Source organism: Panthera tigris, chromosome B2 (assembly GCF_018350195.1).
Source record: "Panthera tigris isolate Pti1 chromosome B2, P.tigris_Pti1_mat1.1, whole genome shotgun sequence".
NCBI classification, from domain to species: Eukaryota; Metazoa; Chordata; class Mammalia; order Carnivora; family Felidae; genus Panthera; species Panthera tigris.
In genome coordinates this window covers 88837247-88853055 of record NC_056664.1, presented here as the reverse complement: position 1 = coordinate 88853055, position 15809 = coordinate 88837247, and the positions used below count along the sequence as shown (strand labels likewise).

The following is a 15809-nucleotide window of genomic DNA, read 5'->3' as shown; positions in this document are numbered from 1 at the left end:
AGATTCTATGGTATTTCTATTTTAATTTTTTGAAAGAACCTCCATATTGTTTTTCATAGTGGCTGTACTAATTAACATTCCCACCACCAGTGCACAGTGTTTCTTTTCTCTCCATAGTCTCATCAACACTTGTTATTTCTTGTCTTTTTGGTACTAGTCATTCCTACAGGTGTGAGATGATATCTAATTAGAGTTTTGATTTGCATTTCCCTGATGATTAGTGATGTTGAGCACTTTTTCATGTTGGTCATCTATATTTCTTTGGAAAAATGCCTATCCACGTCTTCTACCTGTTTTTCAATCGGATTGATTTTTTTGGTGTTGAGTTGTAGCAGTTCTTTATATATTTTGGATATTAACTCCTTATCAATTATATCATTTGCAAACATCTCCCATTTAGTATGTTGCCTTTTTATTTTGTTGATGGTTTTCTTTGCTGTGCAAAAGCTTTTTTTTTTTTTTTTAGTTTAATGTAATCACAATTGTTTATTTTTGCTTTCCTTTCCCTTGCCTGAGAAAACAAATCCAGAGAAATATTGCTAAAGCTGATGCTTTATTTAACATGCTGCGTATGTTTTCTTTTAGGAGTTTTATGGCTTCAGGTCTTAGATTTAGGCCTTTAATCCATTTTGAGTTTATTTTTATGTATGGTGTAAGAACGTGGTCCAGTTTCACTCTTTTGCATATAGCTGTCAAGTTTTCCTAGCACCATTTTCCATTGTATGTTCTTGCCTCCTTTGTTGTAGGTTAATTGACCATATAAGCTTGGATTTATTTTTGAGTTCTCCATTCTGTTCTGTTGATATATTTTTGTGCCAGTACCATATTATTTTAATTACTTTAGTTTGTGATATAGTTTGAAATCTTGGGTTATGTACCTCCAGCTTCATTCTTTCTCAAGATTTGGGGTCTTTTGAGGTTTCATACAAATTTTAGGATTATTTCTTCTAGTTCTTTAACCAATACTTTTGGAATTTGGTAGAGATTGCATTGAATCTATAGATTGCTTTGTGTAATGTAGACATTTTAACAATATTAATTCTTCCCATCTGTAAGCATGGTGTATCTTTCCATTTATTTGTGTTGTCTTCAGTTTCTTTCATCATTGTCTTATAATTTTCAGAGTTTAGGTCTTTCACTTCCTTGGTTAAATTAATTCCTAGGTATTTTATTCTTTTTTGAACCCGTTGTAAATGAGGTTGATTTCTCTCTCTGCTAGTTCATTATTAGTGTATAGAAATGCAACCAATTTCTCTAAATTAATTTTATATCCTGTAACTTTACTGAATTCATTTGTTAGCTCTAATAGTTTTTGGTGGAGTCTAGGGTTTTCTATATATAACATGTCATCTGCAAATAGTAACAGTTTTACTTCTTCCTTACCAATTGGAATGCCTTTTATTTCTTTACCTTGGCTGATTGCTACAGCTAGGATTTCCAGTACTATGTTGGATAAAAGTGACAAGAGTGGACATCCTTGCCTTCTTCCTTATGTTAGAGGAAAAGCTTTCAGCTTTTCATCATTGAATGTGATGTTAGCTGTGGGTTTTTCACATATGGATTTATTCTGTTGAGACATGTTCTCTCTATACCCACTTTGTTGAACATTTTTATCATAAACATGTTAAATTTTGTCAAATGCTTTTTCTGCATCTATTGAGATGGTCGTATGATTTTCATTCTTCATTTTGTTAATGTCTTGTATCATGTTTGTTCATTTGCACATAGTGAACCATTCTTGCATCTCTGAAATAAATGCCACTTGATCATGGTGAGTGATCCTTTTAAAGTATTATTGAATTTGGTTATTAGGATGTTGGTCTGTAATTTTCTTTTCTTGCAGTGTTTTTGTCTGGTTTTGGTATCAGGGTCATGCTGCCCTTATACAAGAAATTTGGAAGCATTTATTCCTCTTCTATTTTTTGGAATAGTTTTGAAAAGGATAGGCTTTAACTCTTTAAATATTTGGTAAAATTCACTTATGAAGCTATCTGATCTTGGACTTTTGTTTCTTGGGGGTTTTTAAATTACTGATTCAATTTTGTTACTGGTAATTGATCAGTTCAGATTTTCTATTTCTTCCTGATTCAGGCTGGGAAGATTGTGTGCTTCTAGGTATTTACCCATTTCTACTAGGTTGTCCAGTTAGTTGGCATTGAATTTTTCATAGTTGTTCTTATAATCCTTTGCATTTCTGTAGTGCCAGTTATAACTTTTCTTCTTTCATTCTGATTTTATTTATTTGAATCCTCTCTTTTTTTCTTGATGAGTCTGGCTAAAAGTGTATCAATTTTGTTTGTGTTTTCAAAGAACCAGCTTTAAGTTTCATTGATATTTTCTTTTTTTTTTTAGTCTCTATTTCATGTTTTTATGCTTTGATCTTTATTATTTTCTTCCTTCTATTAACTTGGGGCTTTGTTTATTCTTTTCCTGGTTCCTTTAGGTGTAAGGTTAGATTGTTTTATTTAAGATTTTTCTTGTTTCTTTAGAGTCAGTCATTGCCATAAACTTCCCTCTTAGAACAGCTTTTGCTGTGTCCCAAAGATTTTGAACCATTTTGTTTCCATTTTCATATCTCTCCAGGTATTTTTTTAAGTTTACTCCCTGATTTTTTTGTTGACCCATGGGTTGTTTTGTTGCATATTGTTTAGCCTCTATGTGTTTGTGTTTTTTCCAGTGTTTTTAGTTTATTTCTGTTGTGGTCAAAAAAGATGATATGATTTCAGTCTTCTTAAATTGATTGATTTTTGTTTTGTGGCCTGAGGAGATCTATCCTGGAGGATGTTCCATGTGCACTTGAAAAGAATGTATATTCTATTAAAAATTTTTTTAATGTTTTTTAAAATTTATTATTTATTTATTTATTTATTTATTTATTTATTTATTTATTTTTGGGACAGAGAGAGACAGAGCATGAACGGGGGAGGGGCAGAGAGAGAGGGAGACACAGAATCGGAAACAGGCTCCAGGCTCCGAGCCATCAGCCCAGAGCCTGACGCGGGGCTCGAACTCACAGACCGCGAGATTGTGACCTGGCTGAAGTCGGACGCTTAACCGACTGCGCCACCCAGGCGCCCCTTAAATTTATTTTTGAGAGAGAGAAAGAGAGAGAGAGAGAGCGAGCACGGGCAGGGGAGGGGCGGAGAGAGAAGGAGACACAGAATCCAAAGCAGGCTCCAGGCTCTGAGCTGTCAGCACAGAGCTTGATGTGGGGCTCGAACTCATGAACCACAAGATCGTGACCTGGACCAAAGTTGGACGCTCAACTGCCTGAGCCACCCCAGGTGCCCCTATTCTGCTATTTTTACATGAATGTTATGTATCTCCCTATTAAGTCTATCTGGTCTAATGTATAAATCAAAAGAGCTGTTTCTTTATTGATTTTCTGTCTGGATGCTCTTATCTATTGATGTATGTGGGATGGGTATTAAAGTCTCTTACTGTTATATTATTGGCAATTTCTCCATTTATGTCTGTTAATATTTGCTTTATGTGTTTAGGTCCTCTCTTGTTGGTTGTGTATATATTTACAATTGTTATATTTTCTTGTTAGATTGATTCCTTTATCATTATTAGTGCCCTTTGTCTCTTGTTATAGTCTTTGTTCTAAAGTCTATTGTCTGATGTATATATTGCTACAGCTTTCTTTTTCTTTGCTTCCATTTGCATGGATTATCTTTTTCCACCCCTTCACTTTCGGTCTTTATGCTCTTTAGGTCTGAAGCCAGTGTCTTAGAAGCAGCAAATAGATAAGTTTTGTGTTTTTATCCATTCATCACTCTGTGGCTTTTGACTGGAACATTTAGTTCATTTACATTTAAAGTAATTACTGATAGGTATGACATTATGTTAATTGTATTCTGAGGTGTTTTTTTTGTTTTTTTTTATTCTCTGTTCTTCTCTTGCTTTCTATCCTTGTGGTTGATGACTGTCTTTAGTGCTATGCTTGGATTCCTTTTCTCTTTATTTTTCATGTGTCTCTTATAGGTTTTTGGTTTTTGATTACTAGAAGGTTCATATATAACATTCTACATATATAGAAGTCTATTTTAAGTTGATGGTCACTTAAGTTTGAACACATTCTAAAAGCACTACATTTTTACTACCCCCTCTACATTTTATGACACCTTATTTTACATATTTTTATATTGTGTATTTCTTAACTAAGTTTTGTAGATATAATTGATTTTACTACTTTTGTCTTTTTTTTTTTAATTTTTTTTTAAACGTTTATTTATTTTTGAGACAGAGAGAGACAGAGCATGAACAGTGGAGGGGCAGAGAGAGAGGGAGACACAGAATCTGAAACAGGCTCCAGGCTCTGAGCTGTCAGCACAGAGCCCGATGCGGGGCTCGAACTCACGGCCCGTGAAATCATGACCTGAGCCGAAGTCCGACGCTTAACCGACCAAGCCACCCAGGCGCCCCACTACTTTTGTCTTTTAACCTTTATACTAGCTTTTATAATGCTTGATCTACTACTTTTACTATATATATATTTGCTTTTACTAGTGAAATTTTTTACCTTTTAAAATTTTCTTACTTCTACTTATGGCCTTTTCTTTTCTGCATAAAGATATCCCTTTAACATTTCTTAGAAGGCCAGTTTAGGGTTGATGAACTTCTTTTAACTTTTGTTTGGGAAACTCTTTATCTGTCTTTCAATTCTGAATATTAACCTTGCCAGGTAGAGTATTCTTAATTGTAGGTTTTTTATTTTCATCTCTTTGAATATATCATGCCACTCCCTTCTGGCATGTCTTCATTTTTTGACATTTTAATTATTATGTATCTTGGTGTGGATATCCTTGGGTTTATCTTGTTTGGGACTGTCTGGGTGTCCCCTGTATGGGCTTTGTGCGCCCTCATGTTGTGACTGGGCTATAACTCTGCAAGTTCTGGTAGGCAGGGTTGATCCTCAGCCTAGCTGTCTGCAGTGACCAGCTGTGACTTCCGCAGGTACACTGGCATACAGGGCAGTTTCCCAGCCACGCTGGCTGAGTGGCTCAGCTGCAGTTTCTGCCCACATGCTGGTATGTGGCGCTGCCCATCCACTCCCCAGGGTAGGAGTGCTGCCACTAGGTGTGGTGGGGCAGTAGCTTTGGGTGTGGCAGGGTGGGAGTCACTTTGGAGGGTCACCTTCCAGGGCAGATAGGTCCACAGGGGAATGCCAGGGCAGGGTGAGAGGTGGTAGCAAGATAGATGGAGAGTGTCAGAACTGGCTCCCACAAGTATCAGGCCAGCTAGGCTGAAGGAAGGTAAGAAAAATGGCACCTACCAGTACTTCCATTGCTGAAGAAAGCTCCTGTGGATTTCTGCCTTTCCAGCACATGCCCTAAAATTAGTCAATAAATCTCCTTCATGTATAACATTGGTACTTCTCAAACTGCTGTCTATGTGCTGGATGTTGGCCCGGCTGAGGTATTGTGCTAGCCCTTTAAGAATAGTCTTGGTTTCCTATAGACTTTTGCCTCTCCCAGAGTTAAACCCCTCTGAATTTCAAAGCTAGACATTATGGGGGTTCATCTTGTCAGTGTGGGTCCCTGGGGCTAGGAGTGTCCAAGGTGGGACTTGATCCCCTTGCTTCTCAAGGTAGACCTCTGAGCCTGTGATATCCCTTCCAATTTATAGGTTTCCGTGCCAAGGGTTTCGTTCCCTACCACATCTCTGCCCCTCCTACCCTTCTCAATGTGGCTTTTTCTCTATAGCTTTAGCTGTGGAAGAGCTGTTTTGCCAGGCTTCAGAATGAAGTGCATTAATGTAGTTGTTGCCTTCGTGTGTTCGTGGGAAGAGATGAGCTCAGGATCCTCCAAGTCTACCATCTTACCTCAAGAATCCAGAGGTCACTTGGGCTTTATGTCAAAGTTCGCTAGGCACTTAAGTGGGGCTTAATGTCACATTTTTTGATTCCAAGTCAGGTTCTTCTCATTACATTGTTACGTTTACATAATTTGCCACAGACATAGTCCTCTCAAGGTGGTTCCAAATTTTTTAAAAATAAATCTCCTGAAGTATTGTTGCTGTTGTTGTTGTTATTCTAACCCTGTTGTTAATGTAGAGGTAACACCCTAAAGGTCAAGATCTAAAAGAACGAAATGCTTAGCTCTTACGTAATTAGAGCTTTTTAGAAATACTCCTTTTTAAATAAGTTTGGTTTTAGAGAAGATTACAAAGATTGTACAGAATGTTCCCATATATCTGTCCCCCAGTTTCTTCTGTTAACATTTCATAGTAAGGACAGGAGCTAGGGGCACAAAGCTGAAGGAGACATCCATGCCTACATGCCAGCCCTGCACTTGCCCACTCCAGAAGGTGAGTGCTTCCTTCGATTTTGTTCCTTAGGCACATCACCTGCCTCGCCATAGTCCTAGCCCTATTTCTCAAAGCTGAGGAATTAACATTCACATTATACTATTAACTGCACTGCAGACGTTGTTAAAAATTTTTTTTTTAATTTTTTTTAATGTTTATTTATTTTTGAAACAGAGAGACAGAGCATGAACGGGGGAGGGGCAGAGAGAGAGGGAGACACAGAATCGGAAGCAGGCTCCAGGCTCTGAGCCATCAGCCCAGAGCCCGACGCGGGGCTCGAACTCACGGACCGCGAGATTGTGACCTGAGCTGAAGTCGGACCCTTAACCGACTGAGCCACCCAGGCGCCCCTAAAATTTTTTTTTTTAATGTTTATTCATTTTCGAGAGACAGAGCACGAGCGGAGGTGGGGCAGAGAGAGGGAGCCACAGATCAGAAGCAGGCTCCAGGTTCTGAGCTGTCAGCACAGAGCCTGACACGGGGCTCAAACGCTTGAACTGTGATATCATGACCTGAGTCGAAGTCTGACACTCAACACACTGAGCCACCCATGCACCCCCATACCTTGTTAAATTTCATTAGTGTTTCTGGTAATGCCATTTTTCTCTTCAGGATCCAATCCAGGATTCTGCATTGCATTTAGTTGCTGCGTCTCCTTAGTCTCCTTCAATCTGTTACAGTTTCTTGGTGTTTCCTCTTGAATGAGTTTTATTAGGCTTATCTTCTATCTTCCAAGCAAAACTCCTTATTTTTTGTGTTATATACCAGTCAGTATATGTGAATGGAGATTCTTTGACACGTAATAGGAATGCTGGCATTGTGGAATTTAAAACTAATTTTTGCATTAATAAAAAGCCTATTTAAAAAATGACCATTGCTTACCCCTTTTTCCTTAGAATAAGATTTTGTAGGACACAGACTAGATATTCATAAGTGATTTTTTTCCATGGCTCTACTGAGATATAATTGACATGTAAGTGATTCTTTGTTGTTGTTGTTGTTTAAAATTTATTTTTGGAGAGAGAGGGCAAACGGGGGAGGGGCAGAGAGAGAGGGAGAAAGAGAATCTCAAGCAGGCTCTGTGCTTACAGCACAGAGCCCCATGTGGGGCTCAATCCCACGAACCACGAGATCATGATCTGAAGTGAAATCAAGAGTCGGACGCTTAACCAACTGAGCCACCCAGGCGTTCTAACATATAAGTGATTCTTTTTTTTTTTTTTAAGTTTTTTTTAATGTTTATTTATTTTGAGAGAGAGAGAGATACAGAGCATGAGCAGGGGAGGGGCAGAGGGAGAGAGAGAGAGAGACAGAATCTGAAGCAGGCTCCAAGCTGTCAGCACAGAGCCAGATGCAGGGCTTGAACTCATGAGCCATGAGAGCATGACCTGAGCCAAAGTCAGACGCTCAACCAACTGAGCCACCCAGGAGCCCCATATATAAGTGATTCTTAATAAGATATTTTAGAATATTAGAGTTTTAGATAGAAAAGTTACAATAGTATCTTATATATCTAATATCTTACATTTCAGTTTTTAATATAAAGGCACATTGCAATATTTCAGGGTCTCATCTTTTTTTTTTTTGGTTTTGGGGTGGTATTTGAGATATTTTCTCTCTCTTTATATATCTATATGCACACATATGTATAGATAATTATTTTGCAAGGAACCTTTGTGACTTTATCCCCATCGGACTAATGAGAATATGTAAAATAGGGAGGAGACATTACTGTTTGCCATTTGTGGGAATAAATATAGGAAACACCATATACAGCCGCTAAAAAATGGCAGACTAAATAGTCTCATAAATGGTTTGTATTCATCTAAGTGCTTATATTGATCTCTTTGTATTCTTTACACTAATAAAATCAAAACAAAACAAAAAACTCTCGAACCTTAATCGCTAACATTTTTGTCAGAGGACCCTTGGCGTTACCTGCATGAGAGCGGGGGTGTATGCTGCACCAAACAAGTTAGACGGACTCAGGACCCAAAGAGAAAACAGTGTTGTTAGTCCGTAAATGTGGACATGTAACAAGGAAGAGTAGCCTGATCTCATTTCTATATTTTTATTATAAAAATATTTGATACGTATAAAAGAAAGTATATACTATAAACATGTCACAGGAGTGTGATTTTAAGAAGTTGTAAGCACTGTTGCATAAACCCAGTGAGTACATCTGTAGTAGACTGCCTTTAATAATGAGTTTCCCAAAAGAAAAAAGAAAAGTATTTTGGTAACTTACACTTTATACTTATGTATCTTAATTGCACTTAAATTATTTGGAAGGAAGGAGGAGGTGGAGGAAGCCAAGCCTTTACCTAAATGATACTCCTGACATCTAAAATGTTACTTCTGTCCATACTTTTTTTTTTTTTTTTTTTTTTTTTTTTTTTAGCCTGGTGGTTCTTTATTCATTACCACAATCAACAAAACACAGCTGTCCTATGCCTTGGGAATTGTTTTTGCAGAGCAAATTGCAGGTATTGTACCAAAAGGTACTCATACATGGGAGAAGTTTGTATCACCTGAAAAGCTAGAAAGCATTTTGGAATCAAGTAAGTATTGAGAATTTTTCCAGTTTTCAAGGCCTAACTGAACTTTTCATGTACCTATAATTATTAATCACACAACCTAGCCCTTAATTAAATGGGCCACTATTCCTTGGATGGTGGTTTCATCTCTTAACCAGATCATAAAGTCCTTGAAGTTAGGATTAAGTATTAGATACCACTTCTGTCTTACTGGGCACACCTAACCGAGGGCCAAGCAAATCACAGATGATCAATGAATACTTTTTGGCTTGCTTAGTCCTCAGTTGTTGAAGGATCAGGTACAAATGTCTATTATTTACACATCCTTAGTTTGTCCTGTTGAGGCCCTGTGTGTATCAGCTTATCTTACATGTTATTTTTTCTGGTTCTTCCATACTCAGATATATTTTGAACTTCTTGGTCACATTTTGAGTATTTTTTGATACTTACAGCATGCCTTCTATTACGGTTCTTTGGGTATTTTTAAGCCCCTGTGTGGCCTATGAAGGCAAGACTGTCCTTTTTGTACGCCTTGCAGTGCTTAGCTCTGCTTTGCACATTGTGAGCTTGTGATTTACGTGTGAAATTCCTGTCAAGTAAGAATATTTAGTTGGCATTTGGTATCCCATTTGAGTACTTAAACTCATGTATGTCTCGGGTTTTGTTTTCATATAACAGTATATCAAAACCGATTTTACTTGGATTATTATCAGTCCACTGTGATGTAGGAAGTTCTAAAGATTTCTGTAAGTGTATTGTTGAAAACAGGAGGAAAAAGTATTTTAAGATGCTTTATAGGAACAATCAACTTTTGGCAGATGTTTTCTAATAACAGCTTATGTTTATTAAGTACTTACCAAATTCCGAGCACTGTGCTACTTTATACACATACCTCATCTAATTCCAACAGCTCTATGAATATATGTTCTGTCCATGTGAGAAGACCGAGATTCAGAAAGGTTAAGTGACTTGCTCAGCATCACCATCTAATAGGTGCCAGGCTGGGATTTGAACCCAAGCAGTCTGCTTTAGAGTTTTATGTTCTGTGTTACAGTAAGGAATGATCTGTGCGTATTTTTTCCCGTTGAGTCAGGAATCCTTTTTAAATACAGAGTTGCATTAGAGTCTTGGCATTTGGAAGATAAATACTTATTAAATCTATTCTTTCTGATTTTATTTATTTATTTATTTATTTATTTATTTATTTTCAGATGGTCTGTCAGTTCAAAGTGTGGCAGGAATGCTCTACAACCCATTCTCAGGTTACTGGCATTGGAGTGAAAACACCAGTCTTAACTATGCAGCTCATGCTGTGAAATCCGGGGTACAGGATCACCCAGTGCCTGATGAGTTTGTTTTCAAGGGGGAAACAGAGGAGCTTAGAGGCCAAGACTCCACCAACGCAGGTGCTCAGGAGGAGTTGAAGAAATGAATGGTTTCTAAGTTCTGCATACTATGGCTTGAAAGTCTGGTGTTCACATTTGGAAAAAATATATAATTTCTCTTTTGTGGGAGGATCATGAAGAAAAGAAAGTCCATAAAAAGGGCTAAACCTTGGATAAAAGTTTTTGTTGTTTCATCTAGTAGCTACTTTCAAGGGATTATTTTATGATATATGGTAAAAAAAAAAAAAAGTTTTGTCAAGGTATTGTATAATCTAGGCGTTTAAATTCCTCAGCCTTGGTTATATAAATAGAATGTGCATATTTTACTTCATTTTACAAATTATATATACTCATCCAGCATATATGCACACACATATATATATATAAACATGCTGTAATGTGTTTTAATTTAAAGGAATCTGCATTATCTGTGTTCTTTATTGGGTTTTAGCTAAAGGCATTTATGCTTCTGACTTAAGAAACCAAATATAGTTTTATGCCACTTATATTTGGGAAGAGAAAATGTATTTTTTCCTTTAAATTTTAGTTTGTTGGAAAGCAAATGGATAGTTAAATGTATGCTGGATTTCAATTCAAACATTAAAATCAAGAAATTTGGATTATGTTGGACATACTTCTATGCAGTTCCATAAATGTTTTATTGTGACTTTTTTTTTTTAAGTAGAAAGGACTTTTTAAGGCTCAATTAAAAATTCAGTCATGGATATTTTCTTCTTTGGCTAACATTTTTATAATTAAAGGGACTGACTTGAAATATATTTTTATGCCTCTTGAAATTTGAGAGTCTCTGGCTTTTTCTGAAAGTCCCGATGCTATATGAGGGCATTCATAGAGGCTGTTGACCCAGTGTGACAAACATGGACTGAATTCATGTGACCCAGGTAGAAGGTAAGCTTTTAACTTCCTAGCATTTTTACCTTTAAGCTCATGTTTTCTATCTTCCTTTGTCACTGTTAGATTGAGCTCTCCAGGCAAACACTTCCCAGCCATCTTGGCATGTCATTTGCTTATTCTCAAAAGTATTTTAGGGGAGAAAACTGAAATTTAAAGAATTAAAAGAGGAAATTTAATTTCACTTGCTACTGTGAAATTTTTTTAATGAAATCAGATATTTATTTACTTACCATAAGATTTTTTTAATTTAAAAAAATTTAATATTTATTTATTTTTGAGAGAGAGGGGGAGAGAGATAGAGTGAGTAGAGGAGGGGCAGAGAGAGAGACACACACAGAGTCCGAAGCAGGCTTCAGGCTCTGAGCTGTCAGCACAGAGTCTGACATGGGGCTCGAACTCATAAACCTCGAGATTGTGACCTGAGCTGAAGTCAGATGCTTAACCGACTAAGCCACCCAGGTGCCCCACACAAATGCTATTGTGTAACTAGGGTGCTAAAAATTAGGAGCTTCCATTGACCTCCATTTAAAGTTAGATTCTTAGTCTGAATTCTAGTAGTTTTATTACAAAAACAAAGCTTCCTTGTTCTTTCTCTTAGGAAAAAAAAAAAAAAGTGTTGGTATAAAAGATTAATCTAAGAACCATGCACTGAAATTGATTAAAAAGCAGTCCCCCAAACAAATATATTTATTTTAGAGGAAAGAAAACACTAACTTTCAGTTATTAAAAATACATTGTTAAGTGCTGGAAATTCAGGATGATTCAGTATCAGCTACTTCTGTGTTTCACTTGACTTCCAGTGGAATGAAGCGATGAAAATTTCATGCCCTCCGTGTATAACCTAATTTGATCTTTCAGGCCAATTTCAACCAAATTTCAGGAGAAATGGGCTCAAAAAGATACTACAGTTTTTTAAAATGTATATTTGTAGAGTGAGGATTGCCCAGCTGCAAATTTTTAATTTTGAGAACTACCACCTTTTGAAAAGCAGTAATCTAGCAATTAGGCTATGCTGGGGAGTTTAATCTGCAAACCTTCCCTGAGGAACTCTGGGTTCATGAGAATGTCCTGCAAGAAAAAATGATGGAGACTTTACGACTCAGAGTCCAGCAAAAGAGACTGTAAACCTGTCTTAGAATGAAAAAGAACAAGGCTGAGAGAGTAAGAAGGTGAACTGGCAGGCAATCTTAGTTTGGGGTGAAGGGAACAACTGTGGGAAGCTAGGAAGTCACCTGGACCATGGACCACCTGTGGTCCTGGAGGGAGTCAGATTGCTCAGTGAGACTACAATGATCAAAACTATTAGACCATTTAAGGTTGGCTCAAAATGCTACAAGCACTAGGAGAACGAAACTTTCAGCACTTAGAAGTAGCTATGAATGATGGCAGGAACATGGCAAGACAGGTGGTGACAAGAGAGAGGTCAAGTAGTGTCGCTTTTCCCAAAACTTGCACAAGGAGCAGTGGGATCCAGCACCCAGCACATACATGCTAAACCCCTTTGGAACCTGAAAGAGCCTTCTAGAGTCAGGATTCTAGAAATTAACGTGGTTAAGAGACTAGAATAAAAAGCAATGGCAGTTGTTACTAAAGCTTTGATTTTTCCCAAAGTTACTATGTTCTGGGGAAAATAGGTGCTATGCAGGGATGTAAAACATTGCTGTATTTGTGTGGTCTATATTTTTCCTGAGGACAAAACATAACAAAAGAATCTTCTTTAAATCTTTTAATTTATGTCTAGACGTTTGCTTGAGGCGCTAGAAATGCTATCACTTTGTCCCCTAAATCATGCCTGAGTGCTCTCAAATGAAAACGTCAATATCGTTGCAACCTGTGATCTTAAGAGACTTTCTATTTTTTGATGAACGTGTTTGGATTTGGAAAACGGGAGGGGTGCCATTTGGGTACTAAGGTTGAACATTTTGTTTGATTATGATTTGTTAACAGAGTCATTTTGTAGATAAGCTTCAGACTCCACAGAGAGCCATTCTTTGTAGGTATCTTGCTTTAGAAAATTTGTTCAAGGTGTTCCCACTGTTCCAGTTGATTTCACAATGGATAATTGGAAAGCTTACGGAATGATGTCTGCCCTATGTTTCCTTCCCCTCCCCAACACAGCCACACATATCAAAAGAGTTGTCTCCATTTCCTCATTCTGTAACTTCTCAGCTTACTCTGGTCTGCCTTCCTCCATTATTGTTTTATTGAAACTGTTCTCACCACAGTCACAAATTGACCAGGTGACAATACCTAGAGACCACGTTTCAGCTTTTACTCATTGACTTTGTTGATTACTTCCCTTCTTTTACCTTTCTCCTTTATTTTCAGGACTTCACCCTCTTTGACTAACTGCTCCTTATCAGCTTGAGTTCCCTTTTTTTGCTCTACCCACCTGTTGGCTTTAGTTGGATGGCTCCCTATACCCACACTTTTATAGTCTTCTGTAAATAAATCTTCCTCAAATTATCTTATTTCAGATGTGCCATCTGTTTCCTGTTTGGGCCCTCACTGATAAACGAACTCAATGCCAGCCTCTTCTTAAAACCCTTCAGTGGTTTTTCATTGCTCCTAAGGTAAAAGACCTAAATCCCTTAACATGGCTACCAAGTCCAGACATGATCTGGCCCTGCCTGCCTCTCAAGCTTCATTGTTTATTTTTTGACAAGTATATGCTGGATTTCAGTAACAGAAGAGTCCGTTATAGTTCTTTCGCATTATCTTAAACTTTGCATTTAAAAATAATTAAAGGGGCGCCTGGGTGGCTGAGTCGGTTAGGCATCTTCAGCTCAGGTTATGATCTCATGGTTCATGAGTTTGAGCCCTGCATCAGGCTCTGTGCTGACAGTGCAGAGCCTGCTTGGGATTCTCTTTCTCTCTCCCTGTCCCTCCCCTGCTTTCTCTTTCTCTCTCTTTCTTAATAAATAAAACTTTTTTAAAAAGTTTAAAAATAATTATAAAATAATTTGAGACTTACAAAAAAAGTTCCAAAAATAATTCAAAGTGTTCCGATATACCCTTCATTCAGCTTCCCAAATGTTATCTTTGACCACAATACAGTAAACCCAGAAAATTAACTTTGACACATTTCTAATTTGTAGATTACAACCTAATCTACAAATCTTATTGAAGTTTTATTAATTGTCCCATTAGTGTCTTTTTTAGGGGGAAACAAGATCCCACATTGCATTAAATTGTCATTTCTGAATCTTCTTTAATTTGGGACAGTTCCTCTTTCTGTCTTTGTCATTCATGACTTTGAGACTGACAGAGCACTGGACATTTGTTTAAAATGTACCTCAACTTGTTTGTTTTTCTGATTTTTCTTCACAATTAAATTCAGGTAATGTGTTTTTGGCAAGAATATCACCGAAATGATGTGCCTTTCTCAGGGCGTCCTGTCAGGAGACACATGATGTCAATATGTCTTGTTACTGGTGATGTTAAGCTTGATCATTCAGCTAAGGTGGTGTCTAGCAGATTTCTTCACCATAAGTTATATTTTTTCCCTGTATGATGTATCTCACCGTATTGTGAGATACCTTGATAATGTGTAAATACTCTGTTTTTCATGCTTCTGCCCACTAGTTTTATGATCCATTGATGATTCTTGAAACACTTATGACTGTGGTGTTTGTTTAGTGGTAATTTTCATCATCTACACTTATTAATGGAATTCTGAAAGAAAGAACTGTCCCTTCTCCCCCATTTCCTCATTGATTTAATTATTTTTATTAGTATGGACTCATGGACATTGTCTTATATGGGTTATAACCTATTGCTATCATTGTCATTACTTAAATTGTCCCAGATTTGGCCATTGGAAACCCTTCTCACGTCCTTTCATGTTCCTGCAATTTTTCAAGCACTTTCTCACGTCTGGTGTCACAGGTACTCCAGGCTCAACTTGTATTTGTCCTGATCTAGCCCTGGCATTCAAGGAGTCCCAATTCCTTTTCCTGGAGAATAGTATTTAGAAACCAAGATCTGAGCACTAAGTGTCCTTATATTACTGGGTGTCATTGCTTCTAGATCCCCTCAGCAGACAGAGCTAGGTATATGAATATATATTCCTGCACACATCTATGCTTGTTTCTCTCCCCACACCCAGGAGCCCCCCGTGTGTGTATGACTGTGAATTCATTCTGATACCTCTGATGGCAGTCCAACATCACAGGATTTATTCTAGAATTTCCTTTCTTTATTTTACTTATTTTCTCAATCCTAGAATACTCATCATTTCACAATTGCTAACTCATACTCCTATGAGAAACAATTTATTATTATTATTTTAATTTTAGAGTACTCGTAAGTGGGGGAGAGAGGTAGAGGAAGACAGAAAGAATCTCAAGTAGAGGAAGACAGAGAGAATCTCAGCACAGAGCCTGACACAGGGCTTGATCCCATGACCCTGGAATCATGACCTGAGCCAAAATCAAGAGTTGGCTGCTCAACCGAGCCACCCAGGCACCCCAAGAAACAAATTTAATTTAACCTTAGTATATATAGTTAAAATACTATTTTCCAAAGTTACATTGAGTTAGTTCTTTTCTTCCCCATCCACCTCAGTCTGGTTATGTTGTTCATTGTAATTAGTTTCTAATCATATGTATTCAGTTAGGTTCATGTGTTGCTATTTGTATTACTTTTTGGGTTCTCCCTC

General features: G+C 37.3%; 1 protein-coding gene across 4 annotated transcripts in view; it reads left to right on the top strand.

Moving 5' to 3' along the window:
- The window catches only part of COQ3 (coenzyme Q3, methyltransferase), a 29686-nt gene extending 18829 nt beyond the window's left edge, over positions 1-10857 (top strand). For all 4 annotated transcript variants that reach the window (XM_042986861.1, XM_007084925.3, XM_042986862.1 and 1 more), the window contains 2 exons: positions 8714-8873; positions 10061-10857. In XM_042986861.1, the coding sequence (XP_042842795.1) occupies positions 8714-8873; positions 10061-10281 (381 nt within the window). In that variant the 3' untranslated portion in view covers positions 10282-10857. The remainder of the gene's footprint in view (positions 1-8713; positions 8874-10060) is intronic.
- Positions 10858-15809: the final 4952 nt, after the last annotated feature.